This window comes from Fundulus heteroclitus, chromosome 9 (assembly GCF_011125445.2).
Source record: "Fundulus heteroclitus isolate FHET01 chromosome 9, MU-UCD_Fhet_4.1, whole genome shotgun sequence".
Lineage (NCBI taxonomy): Eukaryota > Metazoa > Chordata > Actinopteri > Cyprinodontiformes > Fundulidae > Fundulus > Fundulus heteroclitus.
In genome coordinates, this window is record NC_046369.1 from 24,280,510 (window position 1) to 24,294,620 (window position 14,111).

At 44.2% G+C, this 14,111-nt stretch overlaps 2 protein-coding genes across 6 annotated transcripts; both read right to left on the reverse strand.

Annotated features, from left to right (window-relative positions):
- Positions 1-707: 707 nt before the first annotated feature.
- On the reverse strand, positions 708-3,508 carry LOC118564172 (transmembrane protein 275-like). 4 transcript variants are annotated; one of them, XM_036141293.1, is made up of 3 exons: positions 2,960-3,508; positions 2,205-2,824; positions 708-1,711 (listed from the first exon to the last, which is right to left on the reverse strand). In XM_036141293.1, the coding sequence occupies exons 2-3, from the start codon at positions 2,790-2,792 to the stop codon at positions 1,709-1,711; spliced, it is 591 nt and encodes a 196-aa protein (XP_035997186.1). In that variant the 5' UTR covers positions 2,793-2,824; positions 2,960-3,508; the 3' UTR covers positions 708-1,708. The 4 variants fall into 4 exon arrangements, with proteins under 4 accessions (XP_035997186.1, XP_035997188.1, XP_035997189.1 ...); XM_036141295.1 differs by lacking the exon at positions 708-1,711 and having other exon boundaries at positions 2,200-2,824; positions 2,960-3,056; positions 3,248-3,508; XM_036141296.1 differs by lacking the exon at positions 708-1,711 and having other exon boundaries at positions 2,200-2,824; positions 2,960-3,082; positions 3,248-3,508.
- Positions 3,509-4,481: 973 nt separating this feature from the next.
- On the reverse strand, positions 4,482-13,209 carry mknk1 (MAPK interacting serine/threonine kinase 1). 2 transcript variants are annotated; one of them, XM_036141298.1, is made up of 14 exons: positions 13,094-13,209; positions 12,523-12,578; positions 11,984-12,086; positions 11,823-11,909; positions 11,600-11,697; positions 11,430-11,509; positions 11,262-11,335; positions 9,159-9,263; positions 9,024-9,079; positions 8,834-8,929; positions 8,547-8,741; positions 7,120-7,284; positions 6,988-7,031; positions 4,482-6,903 (listed from the first exon to the last, which is right to left on the reverse strand). In XM_036141298.1, the coding sequence occupies exons 2-14, from the start codon at positions 12,574-12,576 to the stop codon at positions 6,684-6,686; spliced, it is 1,377 nt and encodes a 458-aa protein (XP_035997191.1). In that variant the 5' UTR covers positions 12,577-12,578; positions 13,094-13,209; the 3' UTR covers positions 4,482-6,683. The 2 variants fall into 2 exon arrangements, with proteins under 2 accessions (XP_035997191.1, XP_035997190.1); XM_036141297.1 differs by having other exon boundaries at positions 11,811-11,909.
- Between the last annotated feature and the right edge of the window lie 902 nt (positions 13,210-14,111).

The following is a 14,111-nucleotide window of genomic DNA, read 5'->3' on the forward strand; positions in this document are numbered from 1 at the left end:
CAGAGCACACGTATTGTACAATAAATGGAGACACGTTTCAGTCGACCCACAGTTTCGGGAAAAAAAAAATATTTTGTAACTATCTAATGGAAGAACTGAAATAAATCAATTTACCTCGACGCGCCTAGATATTTAGCTAAGACGCCAGCAGGACAACCAGCGCAGTTTAAGCCGACTCTGCTCCGAATGAATCCCATTGTGCCGCCTCTCAGAGCAGCATGACCTCATCTCTCACCTCAGGTTGTCAAGACATGTCATCCTCCTCGTGCAAACGCTACGAGGTTTATTTCTGAGTCCTCCGGATTAGGAGAACCCTGGCTGTGGCCAACTCATACACCCAGATTCACACGCACTTAGAGAAAAAAAAAAAAAAAGAAAAAGAAGAAGAAAAGACTCCAGTAACAGCAGGCGGCAGAGCAAGCACTGTCCGGAGGGATCACAGAGTTTGGCCTCCTGTGTTTGGGGACAGCACGTGTCGTAATGATGAGTAAACATGGCGCTCCGCTCGTCGCCCGCAGCTGTCGGGCCTGATGCCAAGAGATGGGCAACGCGTTAAGAGGGGAACTGTTTGCACGGTCGCCGCTGGTGTCTCTCAGATAACAAGTGACTTTCCTTATGTAATCTGGCATCATTTTTTATGGCTCCCCGGCGTTTATAACGGCCACCGACGGCGGGGATCTCGCTTAAGGTCACACAGCAGACACAGAAGACGCCCTCTTTATTCAGGTTTGCTTTCACAGGACGTATAAAGCAGCTGCAGAAGGGAAATAAATATCAGTTTTCAACACAGTCTGAAGCTTGAGCCACCTCACACGACAAGTTACACAGGCCTAAACTGTGTCAGCAAGGCTTACAGAGTGGTCTTTATCTCGGCCGGACACGCATTACCCTCAGTCCTCACATTTAGTGCACCATCGCAAACAGCAGTCAACCTGCCCAACACAAATAAGAAATGATCTACCCATACAAGCGTTTTTTTTTTTTTCCACAGGGAAAAAAAAAAAGGGTCAGGATGAGGTCCATCCTGGAGCGCAGCAATAAACACATAACAATATCCTGCAAACACAATGAGTAATCACGAGAACTGCACGACGCGCTTCGGTCTGCAGCGCCATAGCCTTGAAGGCAAACACACACACAACGGCAGCACCAGAAAGCAGGAGAAAACACACGGTGGCGTTTCTAGAAAGTCAGAAACAAAAGAAAATGTATCAGTGATGCATCAGTTGATCGGCCAGAGACTAAAATCCCAGTTTTACTTTGACTAAATGAATACAAACATATTCATTAAATGCATTAAAACTGAGAACTCCAGATATTTTCAGTCTATAAATGGCCTTTTTCAGTTTGATAAACAAAAAAATAATTAGAGAACGGTCAGCAACAAATATGATGCATCAATGATGATAATCCTTTTTTTTTTTTTTGCTACATTAAAATCTACCATCTTTATAAAGGAACCTCCACAAAATTTTTTCAGAATCAGAACTGGAGAAAGTTTGCAACCCAGCCACTCGTACCTCAACCAGGAAGGGCTTTCTAATCGATGCATCTCTGATAGACAACGTTGTTTTTCTACGCCACCACACCATAACATCCACTTTGTCACGTATTTAAAAAGGCCGGCGAGTCCCCTGAGGCCTATATCAGACGCGTCCGTCCTGTGGAGAGGTGACCTGTCGTCCATTCCAGCAGAGGCCGGTCCGTTCTAGCCTCGTGAGACCATCCTGATCTCGCGAGCTTTCAAGGTTTCACTCGCAGATCAGTCTGGCTACTTTCCGTTAAAGAAAATTTGGAGCCGTTCACCAAACAAACGTCCAATCAGCGTTGGCTTTGAGGCAGGTTGAGGTGTGACGCAACGAGAAGCGACAGTTCAGTCTAAAGAACATGGCGGCTTCAGTCGATGAAACTAGCGTTAGCGCGGCTATCGAGCAAGTTTTATCGGAATTACAGAGTATTTCTCTGCTGAGCTAACGAGCCTTTACCTGCAGCAGCAAGAGTAGCTTGGCTTGTGGTTGTGTTTTCGTCGTCGCTCTGTTACGAGCGACGACGAATCTGATTGGTTTATTTGGCCCGTCTATCACCAACATAGGCCAATCAGCTAACCAGTATTTTCGCCCCTTCCCAAAATTACTTCAACGGAAGGTTTCCAGATGGATATGCGGAGCAAATCTATCTGGCGGAGTCAGGTAAGGTCCGTTCTACGTGGAGGAGAACGTGTTCTGGTCAGCTAGCAGCTGAGCGGAAGCGCTCTGCTTCCTCTCGGAGGTCACGCTCCTTTTATCCCCCGCGGCGCCCGTGTCGCTCGGCTCTGACGGCTGCAGCTCCCTGGCGTCGGCAGGCCCAGCGCCGTCCCCCTGGTTGGACGTGGACTTGTGAGAGGAGCTGGGCGAGTTCGTGGGGCTGAGCTGGACGGCGGTCGTGTCCTGGAGGGTGTGCTCGCTCATCTCCATCTCGAAAGCGGCGGCCCCCATCCGCATCAGCCCCCACTTCTCGCCTCCCCGGGCCTTGCGGGCCGCGTGGGACGGCGGCCTCCTGCTGGCCACGCAGCAGGCCACGAAGAAGCCCAGAGCCAAGAGCAGGAGGAGGGGCCCGATGATGATGGGGGGGTTGGCCGCCAGGCTGAAGGTGTCGAAGGCAAAGGCCCCCACCAGGGTGATGTTGATGCCAGCCAGCATGATGCACAGGCCGCAGGCGCAGCACAGGGCCGGGGAGGGCAGGCTCTGGTGCCGCGCGCTGCGCTGCTCAGGGGTCCTGCCGGGAGCGGAGGATCTTTTCTCAGGCAACGCCATGACTCAACCGGATCAGACGAAACACTTCATCGCTGCGGACGGAGAGGATATGTTTTAGAAAAAGAAAAATCTGAATGAACTTTCTGCCTCATTTCTCTTCTGTTGGCCATGTTTGAGCAGCTCTAAGCAAAGGTGTCACCAACATCACAATCACAATAGTTCCTTACATAAAGTGTCTTCGGTCAGATGCTCCTTCACAGCCGCTGTGAGACAGACGGCTACAGGAGAAACCCTTCCTGCGCACGGCCGTCACCGCCTACAACTCTTTGGAAACACATTTCATTTCTTTTCTAAAAGCATAATAAAAATAAAAGCATTTTTTTAATTCAATTTGAAACACACACACACACACACACACACACACACAGTTCTGTACAGGCAAAACTAAAAAGGATAAAAAACGATCAAAAGTCCATTTCAGCAGCATCCTTACGAGCCCATTCTGCGCCAGATACCTGTCACCGAACCCGGTGGTCCTGCTGGGTGCGTCCTGCAGCGCTTTGTCTCTGCAACCTGTTGAGCGGCAGCTGCGGGATGAATGAGATCTCTCCCTCCGAGCAGGTGAACAGCAGAGAGCCGCTGCTGCGCTGCTCCGACACTCACCGCCGGGGGGCGCTGAGGAGTCGGTTCAAACAAAGTCCAATCAAACCAGCTGTCTCTGATGAGAGGAACCACTGAGCTATATAATACACTGGAGTGCTGATTTTGCCGAAAAACTGAAGCAGTTTTCTGGCTGTGTGAAAACGTTTCACAGGTAATTTTACAGTCAGTGGATGTACTAACACTATGAACTACTAGGAAATTAGGTGCTGAATTACATGTAATTCATATTAAATATATATATATATATATATATATATATATATATATATATATATATATATATATATATATATATATATATATATGTGTGTGTGTGTGTGTGTGTGTGTGTGTGTATGTATATATTTATACATACATATACATGTAAATATATGTTTTTTTATATTATTTATATATTTATAAATATTATATATATATTTTTTTTTTAATAAATAAAATGCAAAATATTTCAACACATGACTTTCTCAATACTTGATAGTTTTTGTACATAACATAAAAGTGTATGGCATTTGACATTTTCAAAGTTTTAAGCCCCCCCATGAACATGAGAAAATCCTCGTTAATCGATGCTGTAGCGCACGTATTCCCTTACTGGAGGAAAATAGGGAGTACCAATATGGCGGCTGGTGGCTTCAAAGCGACCCGTTCTAACAGCGGGCTATTAGCACTCCAGTGTATAATAGAGATCAGTGAGAGGAACCCTTGATAAAAGATGGCGGAGCGAGGGGTCGCTACTTTTTAACCTATTAAATATAATCACTGCAAATAAAATGTTTTGGTTTATTTAATGCTGTTAAAAAGGTACAAAGTTGCTGCACAGAAACTGAAATCATGTTTGCCTCGAGCCTTCATATAAAACCTGAAAACGATAAACTATTTCAGATGAAGCCGCGGCTTCTTTTATGCACTAAATAATCATTCTTTACATCTCCTCCCACTCCTTTCGGCCTTCGGCTGCCATAAAGAGCCTCGGAAAATAATAAAATAAAATAAATAAATAACCGACGATAGGAGAAGTCCCCCGAACCAGAGCGGGCACCTAGACTTCAACTGTTCATAACGAGCCACCACAAAGTAGACAACAGGTGATATTTCAATGTTTTTATTGAGAACACAACATCCCAGTGGAAATCTGCTCCGTGCACCAGAGCATCGCTCATCAGGCTCCACGTCAAAGCTTAATTGTGCACCCATTACTGCTTCTCATTTGATGGCATTACAAGCCGACATGAAGGAGGGAGAGGGGGGGGGGGGGGGGGGGGGGCAGGTTCCGAGAGGGTTTTAACATAGCAAGTAATTGTTTCCTGATGTCGTCTCTGGGCAAATCTCTCAACTCCTGCTCCGCCATGGAAGCCCATCGGTTGCTGGAGAGATGGGGTGACCATGGCAACAGCGCGAGGGTACCGCGTGAAACTTAAAGGGGTTAAAAGAAGTTCACCGCAATCCAAGCAGAGATGGAGTCATGAAATAAAAACAAACAGCAAAGATAACGACGGGTTCCAGGAGGCTGCCTGTAGCTCGCTCCATCCCGCTTTCTCCACGTTCACATTTACCGGACACAAATCCAAACAAAACACGCTTAGAAAAATAAATCCCTTCGGTTACTTTAAAGACATTTTTTTCTTATTCTTCTTGCTATCAAATCTAACGTGAAAATAAACGCCGCTGACTTTCGAAACTAGATACAACTTTGAAGGCAAGAATCACAGCTCAAGTCAACCAGACTAAAAACACTCATAAATATCACTACCAAGACAACAAACTAATCCACAAGCTTCTATTCTTGTTGTGGTGTCACAATTTTTAAGAGCAAAAAACAAAAACCTTTTTTTGAGTGTTTTTGTCATCCCTAAAAATATAATACATTAGACCCCAAACTCAGGTTGAGGAGTAAAATTAATGCTTTAAATCCATTTTTGATACCCCTCTCATACCATAGGAGCCCGTTGCTGCGGCTGAAAAGAAAACATCACAGAATGTGTCGTATTCGGTCACATCTATGAATTTCAAAATAAAAATAAAATGTGTTCTGTTCCGTTTTTGAGTTTAAAGGTTTTTACGCAATAAGTTAGAATCACAATCAGCTTTAATCTGTAACGTTGTGCACAAAAACAACTTTGGTTCCACTTCATCAGGATAAGAGGTTATATTTATGATAAAAGTACAGTCATATGTATTTACTTAAGATTTTATAAGTTCTGAGGTAGGGTGTATTATAAATTAACTTAAAATTGTATCTTGAGGAATAATACGCTTAGAAAACAATAAGTTAGTGTTTCAGTAGGACAGCATTCATAACACCAAATAAAATGACTAAAATCTTGTTATGGAAACTAAAACTCTATATAAAAATATACCTTTTATCCCATAATAGTATATGCATATCTAATTAATTTGCTTTTGAAATATTTTAAAATAGTCCTAATTATATTTAACCGTCTCATAATTATAACCTCTCATCTCATAATACCTTTAAGTCTCATAAATAAATAAATAGTGATCATGGGTGTTTTTCTTTAAAGTGACAGGAACGGGCTTCTATTTCATTCACTTAAGCTGAATTTACTTTAAAGTACATCAGTGCTACAGGTAGCTTGTGTTGCAGTAAATAGATCCTTAAGTCTTTGCTTTAACATGAAATATAAAGAAAAGGTCCAGTTCCCTCCAAGAATCCTCAATTTCTATCTTTCAAATATAAATACAAACATCCGATCACATCCACGTGTGAGCTTTAAAAAAAGCAAAAAAAACAATGCCCCCAGCTTTTAAAACGCAACACTGACTAATTCACAGCTGGAAAACCATAAATAAAACCTGCAAAAAAAAAAAAAAACGACATCAAAAGGCTTGCACCTCTAAAATGCTGTTTTGATAATGATATGCGCTTGAATGTTAACCGCTGGCGATAATAGAAGTCTGTTTTATTTGTGTTTTGGTTGACGAATACCTAGAAATAAACCTGCAACGTTTAAGAAACGCCTTTTAAAAAAAGCTAAAAACTCATCTCTCTCGTGAGGACGTTTAAAACCTAGGCAGCTTAAAAAAAAAAAAAAAAAAAAAAAAAGAGTCGGAGCTGGAGGATTAACCGTCGCTCTGGCGCTCGCGATAAGATTATGGACCATGGAGAGCGGCTTTAACACCGCAAAGAGTTAACCTTTGAGACCGAGCGGGCGTTCCTGTAAGACTCCCTGTGCAAAACAATAAAAATAATATTAAAAATAATAAAAAATCTGAAACTAGTTGAGAGAGAGAGAGAAGACGAAAAGGGGGGCCGGTCATGCCGGCATTTCAGGCTGCGAGGTCGTCGGAAACGGGGGAGAAGTCCCGGCTGCGCGTGGCGTTGGCCTGCGCCCGTCTGCGCGCCAGCCTGGAGTTGGACGGAGGGGAGAGCCTCATGGAGCAGACGACGACCCCGGAGTCCTCCTGCTGCTCGTCGTGCTGGGAGAGCTGCCGGTTAAAGGCGATGGCTTCTGCCGCGAACTGGGTCAGGTCTTTGGTGCTGCTGTTCCTAAGAGGGAGAAGACGGCGGTTTTTTTAAACGAGCGCTCGCGCCGTGCTGTTTCAAAGCGTCACAGAGAGCGGCGGAGCAAACCTCTGCAGGACACGAGGAGTTGGAAGACCTCTCTCTGGTGCGTTCTGCGTGGAGAGATCAGAACAACTGGCTCACGTGATCCAAATAAAATAACACTCGTGCTGAACGTGCGCACGCGTGAACAATACCGACCCCCTGCACCCAAGGGTGCTGCAGGACCTGAGCAGCGCTGAGGCGCAGGGTGGAGTCCCGCACCAGCAGCTTGGAAATGAGATCCTTGGCTCCATCTGTGATGTGGGCCCAGTCCTTGTCGGGAAACTCGTACTTGCCCTCCTGGATGCTCTCAAACAGGTGACTCTGAGGGGACAAAAACGGCACGATCAGGGTTTGCTTGGCTTTCTGCATCACTGCACTAGTGTTTACAGACAGAAATCAAAAGCACACGACTGAAGAAGCTCAGGCGATGACACTTTACGGTGCATTTCTCACTTTAACCTTATTAAACTGTGTAATCCTGCATCTCTGCCCTGGTGGTAAGTAAAACTTGCTAATTGCAAATTTTGATGCATATACAAGAGCCAGCAATGCATAACAAGACGACTTATTAAAAAGTAGATTTTTAAAAAAATATGTTTTTTTTTACTGGCTTTTAGAAGAGACCAGCCAGTTAATCAATAGGTCCAAGTATCTCCTTTATCACAGACGTACTTCTGTCCTTAAGAAAACCAGCTCCCCAATCCCACTTTACCAAATACTTTCAGCTCAAACTGCAGAATAAAGTTTTAATATAATGAAATCTGTTTGTTTTTTTATAGTTTACTGAACCGAAAAACAAATAATACTGACAAATCTATTTTATTCGTACAATTAAAGTTGAGAATGTTACATTTGAACATTGACCTGTGATACAAAACATGTGGAAACAAAGACCAGATTCTTCTTGTAAAATGCAAAATGACACAAACCACCTGAAGAACTATTAGGGTTTTTCCCCTTAATTATAGCTGCTATTTTATTGCTTGTAACAAAAAAAAAAAAAAAAAAAAAAGCAAAATAAGCAATAAGCAATTGTTACTAAATTTCATCAGGCTTTTGGAGATTTAGACCCCAGCTGAATAGTGGAAATCTGCTGCATGAATCTGATCACCCTGGATTTTATATTAAAAAAAAACGACAAATTCGGTAAACAAAATCATTCCCTTTGCCAAATCATAACCTCTAGTAGACGTCATTTACCTCGTTTTGAGTTAAACATATAGACTATAACGTTTTATCCCATTATAACCCCAATCATTTGTTCCTAACGTTCCAGCACTGTCAGACTGGAGGACAATAACTGGGAAAAACAATTTTCAACCATCTCAACAGATTCTTAACGGTTTTTAGTTCTGGGCTTTGACTAGGCCATTCGTGAACATGCTTTGACCTAACCCGCAGCCTTAGCTGTATGTTTTTGTCCTGCTGGGAGGAAAACCTCAGCTTTGTTCTCGCTCATCCATAAAGTCCTCAGACCACAGGCCTGAGGACTTTATGAGCTGGAACGGTGAAGCTGGACTGACACAAGGAATAAACTCTGACGTTGTGCCGTTATCAACAGGCAAACTAGTAGGAGAGCATACCTGGCACGCTCTGCATGCTTCTCCCCGGTCCCACCCGCAGTCGGTGCCACAGTGGCCTGTGAAGGGGGGGCTGCCACTCAGCAGGATGTAGAGGATGACGCCGAGGCTCCAAAGGTCACAGCGTTTGTCGTAGAAGGAGGCCTCGTCGGTGAACGCCTCCACTACCTCCGGGGCCATGTACTCCGCTGAGCCGCACTGAGAGGGGGGGGAAAAGACAGAGTGTTGTTAAAAAGCCACGTCTGGGCTGGAGATCAGAGGCTTGGGTGAAACGTTAGAGGAGCCTGTACCGGTGTGGTGAGCTCCGGAGTGGTTATCGGGGTACAGGCACTGCTCAGCTTCACTCCGCTTCCCAGATCAAAGTCGCAGATCTTTACTGGCGACACCTGAGAGGAGACAGAACGGGGAAGGAGGCCTTTATTACCGCCGTGGCAAATGTCCGCAGAGATTAGTGTCTTTAAGCTTAAAAACCACACTTACCCGGTCGGTGTATTCACAGAGGATGTTCTCCAGCTTGAGGTCTCTATGGGCGATGCCTGCAAAAAAAAAACATGTCAAAACAAAACCTATCCTTCTCGTGGTAGATACTGGCATCTCAGCTGTTTGGATCTATACCCTTTGTGTGGAGGAAGCCCAAAGCCTGGGCAATGTCCCGGACCACCTTACTGGCCTCCAGTTCATTAAAGTGCTTCTGGTTCTGGATGTGTGTAAGAATGGAGCCTGCGGGAAGAGACCAGGATTACTTCCATCTCAGTTTACAGCATCTTGAAAAAGTTTTCACGTTCCTTTTAACATGTTGAAAAAGGTTTTACAGTTTAATAAAAACTGTTTTACAAATTAGTTTTGTGCCACGTTTCTTTACCAGGCCCTGATATCCCTAATTTACACATAAAACAAAGTTTACTATAGAAGTACAGATTCAGCTTATTTGTGGCAGCCTCTCAGGTTGGTTAGAGAACAAACAGCAGCATGAAGCTCGAGGAACACAGCCGACGGGTCAGGGAGAAAGTTGTGGCGACGTTTGGAAGCAGGGACAGATTATAAAACAATATCTAAAGCTTTGGAGATCAGAAGTGAGCACTGTTCAATCCATCATCCTCCAAAATGGGAAGAGAACACAGTGCACACAAACCATCAAACTGGGCCAGGAGGTTATGAATTAAAGCAGATAATAATGCACATATCGGCAGGTGGAGCTAATGCAGCTGAAACCTGGAGGAAAGCCTGTTAAAAGCAACAAAACAAACTTTGAAACTGGATTTCTAAGCAGTGGTTTACTGTCCTGCAGTAGAAACAACCCTAAAGACCCAGCCAAGACTACAGTAGATTGGTTTAGATCACAGCAGGTCTTACATTAACCTAGCCAAAGTCCATACCTGTCTGGCAAGACTTGAAAACGTATGTTAGAAAATGCTTTCGATACAAGCCGACTGAGCTTGGACTAGTTTTACAAAGAATCATTTCCATCTCCAGGTATGCAAAGCTATCAGAAACTGTGGCGTCTCTGCATTTGGGGCCAGTGGGGCCTAACCCACGAGATGTCGCTGTGGAGCTCTATGTTCACAATAATCATCAGGATCGTTCTTTATAGAGCAATATTGTAAAAAAGACTGATTCCCTTACAAATAAAACTGCTATAAACATTTGTGTCTATATATCTAAGGCTACGTTCACACTGCAGGCCTTCATGCTCAATTCAGTTGTTTTTTTTTTTAAATCTGATTTTTTTTGCGTGGTCGTTCACATTTACAGATATATGCGACTTGTATGTGATCTCGTATCGGAATTAGGACCATATATCCAAGTGGCCTGGGTCACATTTGAAAAAAAACAAAAAAAAAACGATCTGTGTTGTTCAGACTGTCGTGAAAAGATCAGATCCAGGTCACATATGGCCAAAAAAAAAAAAAAAAAAAAAAATCGGAATTGGGTCACTTCAGGCTGAACGTAGCCTAAGTCTGCCAGAAAACTGAAAAGCTCACTAGGCTAAGTCCTCCTGAGGCGCCTTGATATTAGGGCCGGCCCCCGAGGTTTGCTCAAATAATTTATATCTGAAATCGTAGTGCGCATGCCCAACACGCTCTCAGTAGACAGCCGTGGGGCACAAATCCTCTGGCCCCAAGCTTGGATCGTCCAATCAAAATATTGGAATTGCACACGTTGCGTTTACATTCTGCCAGATAGTGTGCAGCCATACAGTGTTGGTTGGTCTTGCTGGCTCATTGAAGGATTGATGCAAATCATTTCTGTTCAATATATGAACATTAGGAACCTTTATCTGTAATTTTATGTATAAAAATAAATTACATTTAGCTTATATAAAATGGTTGGTTTATGCTAATTTATCTGTTTAATTTAAATCAGGTTGTATGCATCACAAATAATAGTCGCAGCTAATAGGTGTTGAGTTTTTGTGCCCCACTTAACTTATCATGCCAGAGACGCTACTGATAAGAAATCTGCCACAAAGGACTTAAAGCTGTAACTTTAGTGAAAGGTTGGGTGGTGTGTGGATAAAAATATAACTGCATGCCGAACCTTTCAAATCTATTTTTGAGATTTTAAATTTTCCAATTTCACAATCACCTACTTTGTTCTGGTGGTTCAACACACAACATTCCATCGGGTTTTTGTGTGGATTGTAACGGTTCAAAGTTTAAGGGGTGTGAATACTTTTACAAAGCAGTGTAGGTCCATAGGGAGACAACAGTAGCTTACCTCCACGCAGCTTTTCAAAGACCAGGTAAAAGTATGAGCTATCTTCAAAGAACTGGATCAGTTCCAAAATGTTTCTGCACAAAGACACGTGGAGCTAATTGGCACCACTTTCATCATTTGCGTTTGCGCGTATTTTAGTGACGCTATGAATAGATTACGAGCACTCACTTGTTTCCTTGACACTGATACAGAGTCTCCACTTCCCTGAATACTCTGCTGCGGCTGTGCCCGGCAGCCTTTTCGATGATCTGCACGAGACGTCACACAAAGCATGCGTGGTTGTCCAAATAAAAATAAATATACTTTCACTTAAAAACAAAGAAATACGCATTACTCACTTTCACAGCAAACTCCTGTCCGTTCTGTAGGCTCACACATCCTTGGACTTTAGCATACGCCCCCTGGCCAAGCACCTCGTCTGTCAGCTTGTAGAGATCTGCGTGAGAGAAGGCGGCGCGTGACTAGAGCTGACGTCGATCAAGCGACGGAGACGACCTCTGTTGTTTGGCGAATACTTCATCGTTTCCACGACAATTTCAGCTTGGTTACCGTCAAACGTGCCTGTGAAGCTGTCCGTCGCTCTGGTCCTTTTCTTCTTTCTCCTTTTGCCAAAATCCGGGATGTTCACCGGCTGACTTTTCTCCATCTCTGCAGAAGAACGCGCGTGCCACTTAGTAAATCATTTGACGTGGGTATTGTGCGTTACATGATGCGGTGTATACCTGCTGGACCCTGCGAGAGAGGCGGCGCTACATCGGGGACGTCCCCACCGTCCTGGATCCTGGCATAGTTCTGTCCGACTTGGCCCACGGCCAGGGGGTTACCCTGTGACAGAGAGAAGCAGGGCGGGCGGGCAGGGATGGGATGGGATGGGAAAGAGCGAGAGCAGCCGGGGAGATCAGGTGGTGGTGGGGCAGAAAACGCAGGAAAAAAACATTGAATAATACACCAACTCAGGCTGAATGGTTTCATGATGCCAATTAAGCACTGCCCACCTTGACAAAAACATTTACACATATCAGTTTCTGAAGCGTCCAAACACATTTCTAGTTGCTTTACGAGGGTCAAAGCTCTGTCGTTATTTCATACACCCAGTCTGTGTGGGCTGATGAAAACAGAGACAGGACAATTGTGCCGTTTTCAAGGGGACTAACCCACAAAGTTTGGTCGAGCGACTACTTCCAGTCAGCCCAACATCCCGGAGCACATTTCAGGAAGTGAAACTAGAGACAGTATACAAGAGCAAGGAAGCGGATCAAACCTGGAGAGGATGCTGGATGGTTTGCAGCTCCGACATCACGCTGTGCCTCACCATATCTGCCAGCCGGAGGAATACAAACACAGTCAGACGCAGCAGTGCACAGGCCTGCCCGAAATGTGTTATAACAAGCTAGTGCGCGGAAAGAGGGAAGGGGGGGTGGGTTCCAGGAATGTGAGCTAGGACAAGAAATCACAGCTAAAGTACAGCTTCAGCTAGCTTTTACTTTTTATCTCTGTCACATATTTTCACTTTGGATAAGCATTAAGCATTGACCTTATTTCTTGTAATCGGGTACTCTGGTTCGGGATATTAACCGGTAACAACCTGGTTACTTTACAGGTACAACATCGCTCACCAAAAGTCTGGAACTAGCATTTCTATTCGCACAAAAACCAAGCCGTGTTTTGTCTTCAACCCCCTGCTAGTTAGCCAGCCGGGGCTAAAGCTGGCTAACTAGCTAGGCTAACTTGTTCTAGCGACTGAGTTGCTTGGCTGTATCAACACACTGAGACGAGAGAAGCCACATTATGCCCCAAATGCAACAAAATTAAATAAAAAATAACCTTCTGACCTGGACTCCAGAGATGCCAAACCCTTCCTGTCAAAGCACCCGCCGCCAGCTGATGTAAGCGCCCATGGCTAACTGAGATCAACCACTCAGACAGCCGGTGACGCACAGGGCGGGAAAACACAGGAACCGACTTTCGCCCCGCCCCTTTCCCGTTTCCTGTTTTTCCATTGGCGCAGAATGAGGCTGCCTACGTTACGTAGCCATACGTGACTGGCTCCACACGCCTCACTCCACGTAGAGGGGAATTCTTGTACGTGTGACGTAAGAGTTTATTTGCGCACTCTCACGCCACCTTTAAAGGGCTGGCAGCGGGTCAACACAAAGTGAAACAATTGTTCATGCCGCCATACGTATGTCATTATACGTATTACTGGTTTATGATATTATTCATTAATGCTGAATAATGTCCTATCTATTTTCATTTGAGCCAGAAGTTTCACAATCCGTCGAATAAATGAATATATAAATGTTTAAATATTTATTGTTGTCTCCATATTTGTTCAGCAGTGAAATCAGTTGCCACAATATTGCAGGATCCCTCCCACTCTCTGTTTTCTGCATCTTTTTAGTGCCTCTCCTCAGGAAGCAGGCTCCGCTGTCCAGGATATAGGACACAAATGGGGAGGATAACCTGGCCGCAGGGAACGTGCATCCCCTCAATTTCCAAAATTTGACTCAGGGTGAGCACTGACACAGCTACATAAAGTCAGAAACCCAAAAATGCACTTCATAAATGATTATTTCAGGAAGTTTTTTTGGTTTGTTTGTTTGTTTATCTGTGAATTGGAAATGTTTTGTTACTTATGTATGTTCATGTAAATGGACTGAGTTTATATGTGGTTTTTCTAGTCAGTTTGACCACCCAAATTGCTTTGGGATCCCTCATATTGAACACAGTACGGTTATCGTGGGTTTTCTTTGTATTCAGAAGGTGGATTTTCCAAGTTCTCATTCAGAAATACAACAAGCACCAGCCAGGAAACTCGGAGGCATCCATTATCAGTGTCCATTATGGCTT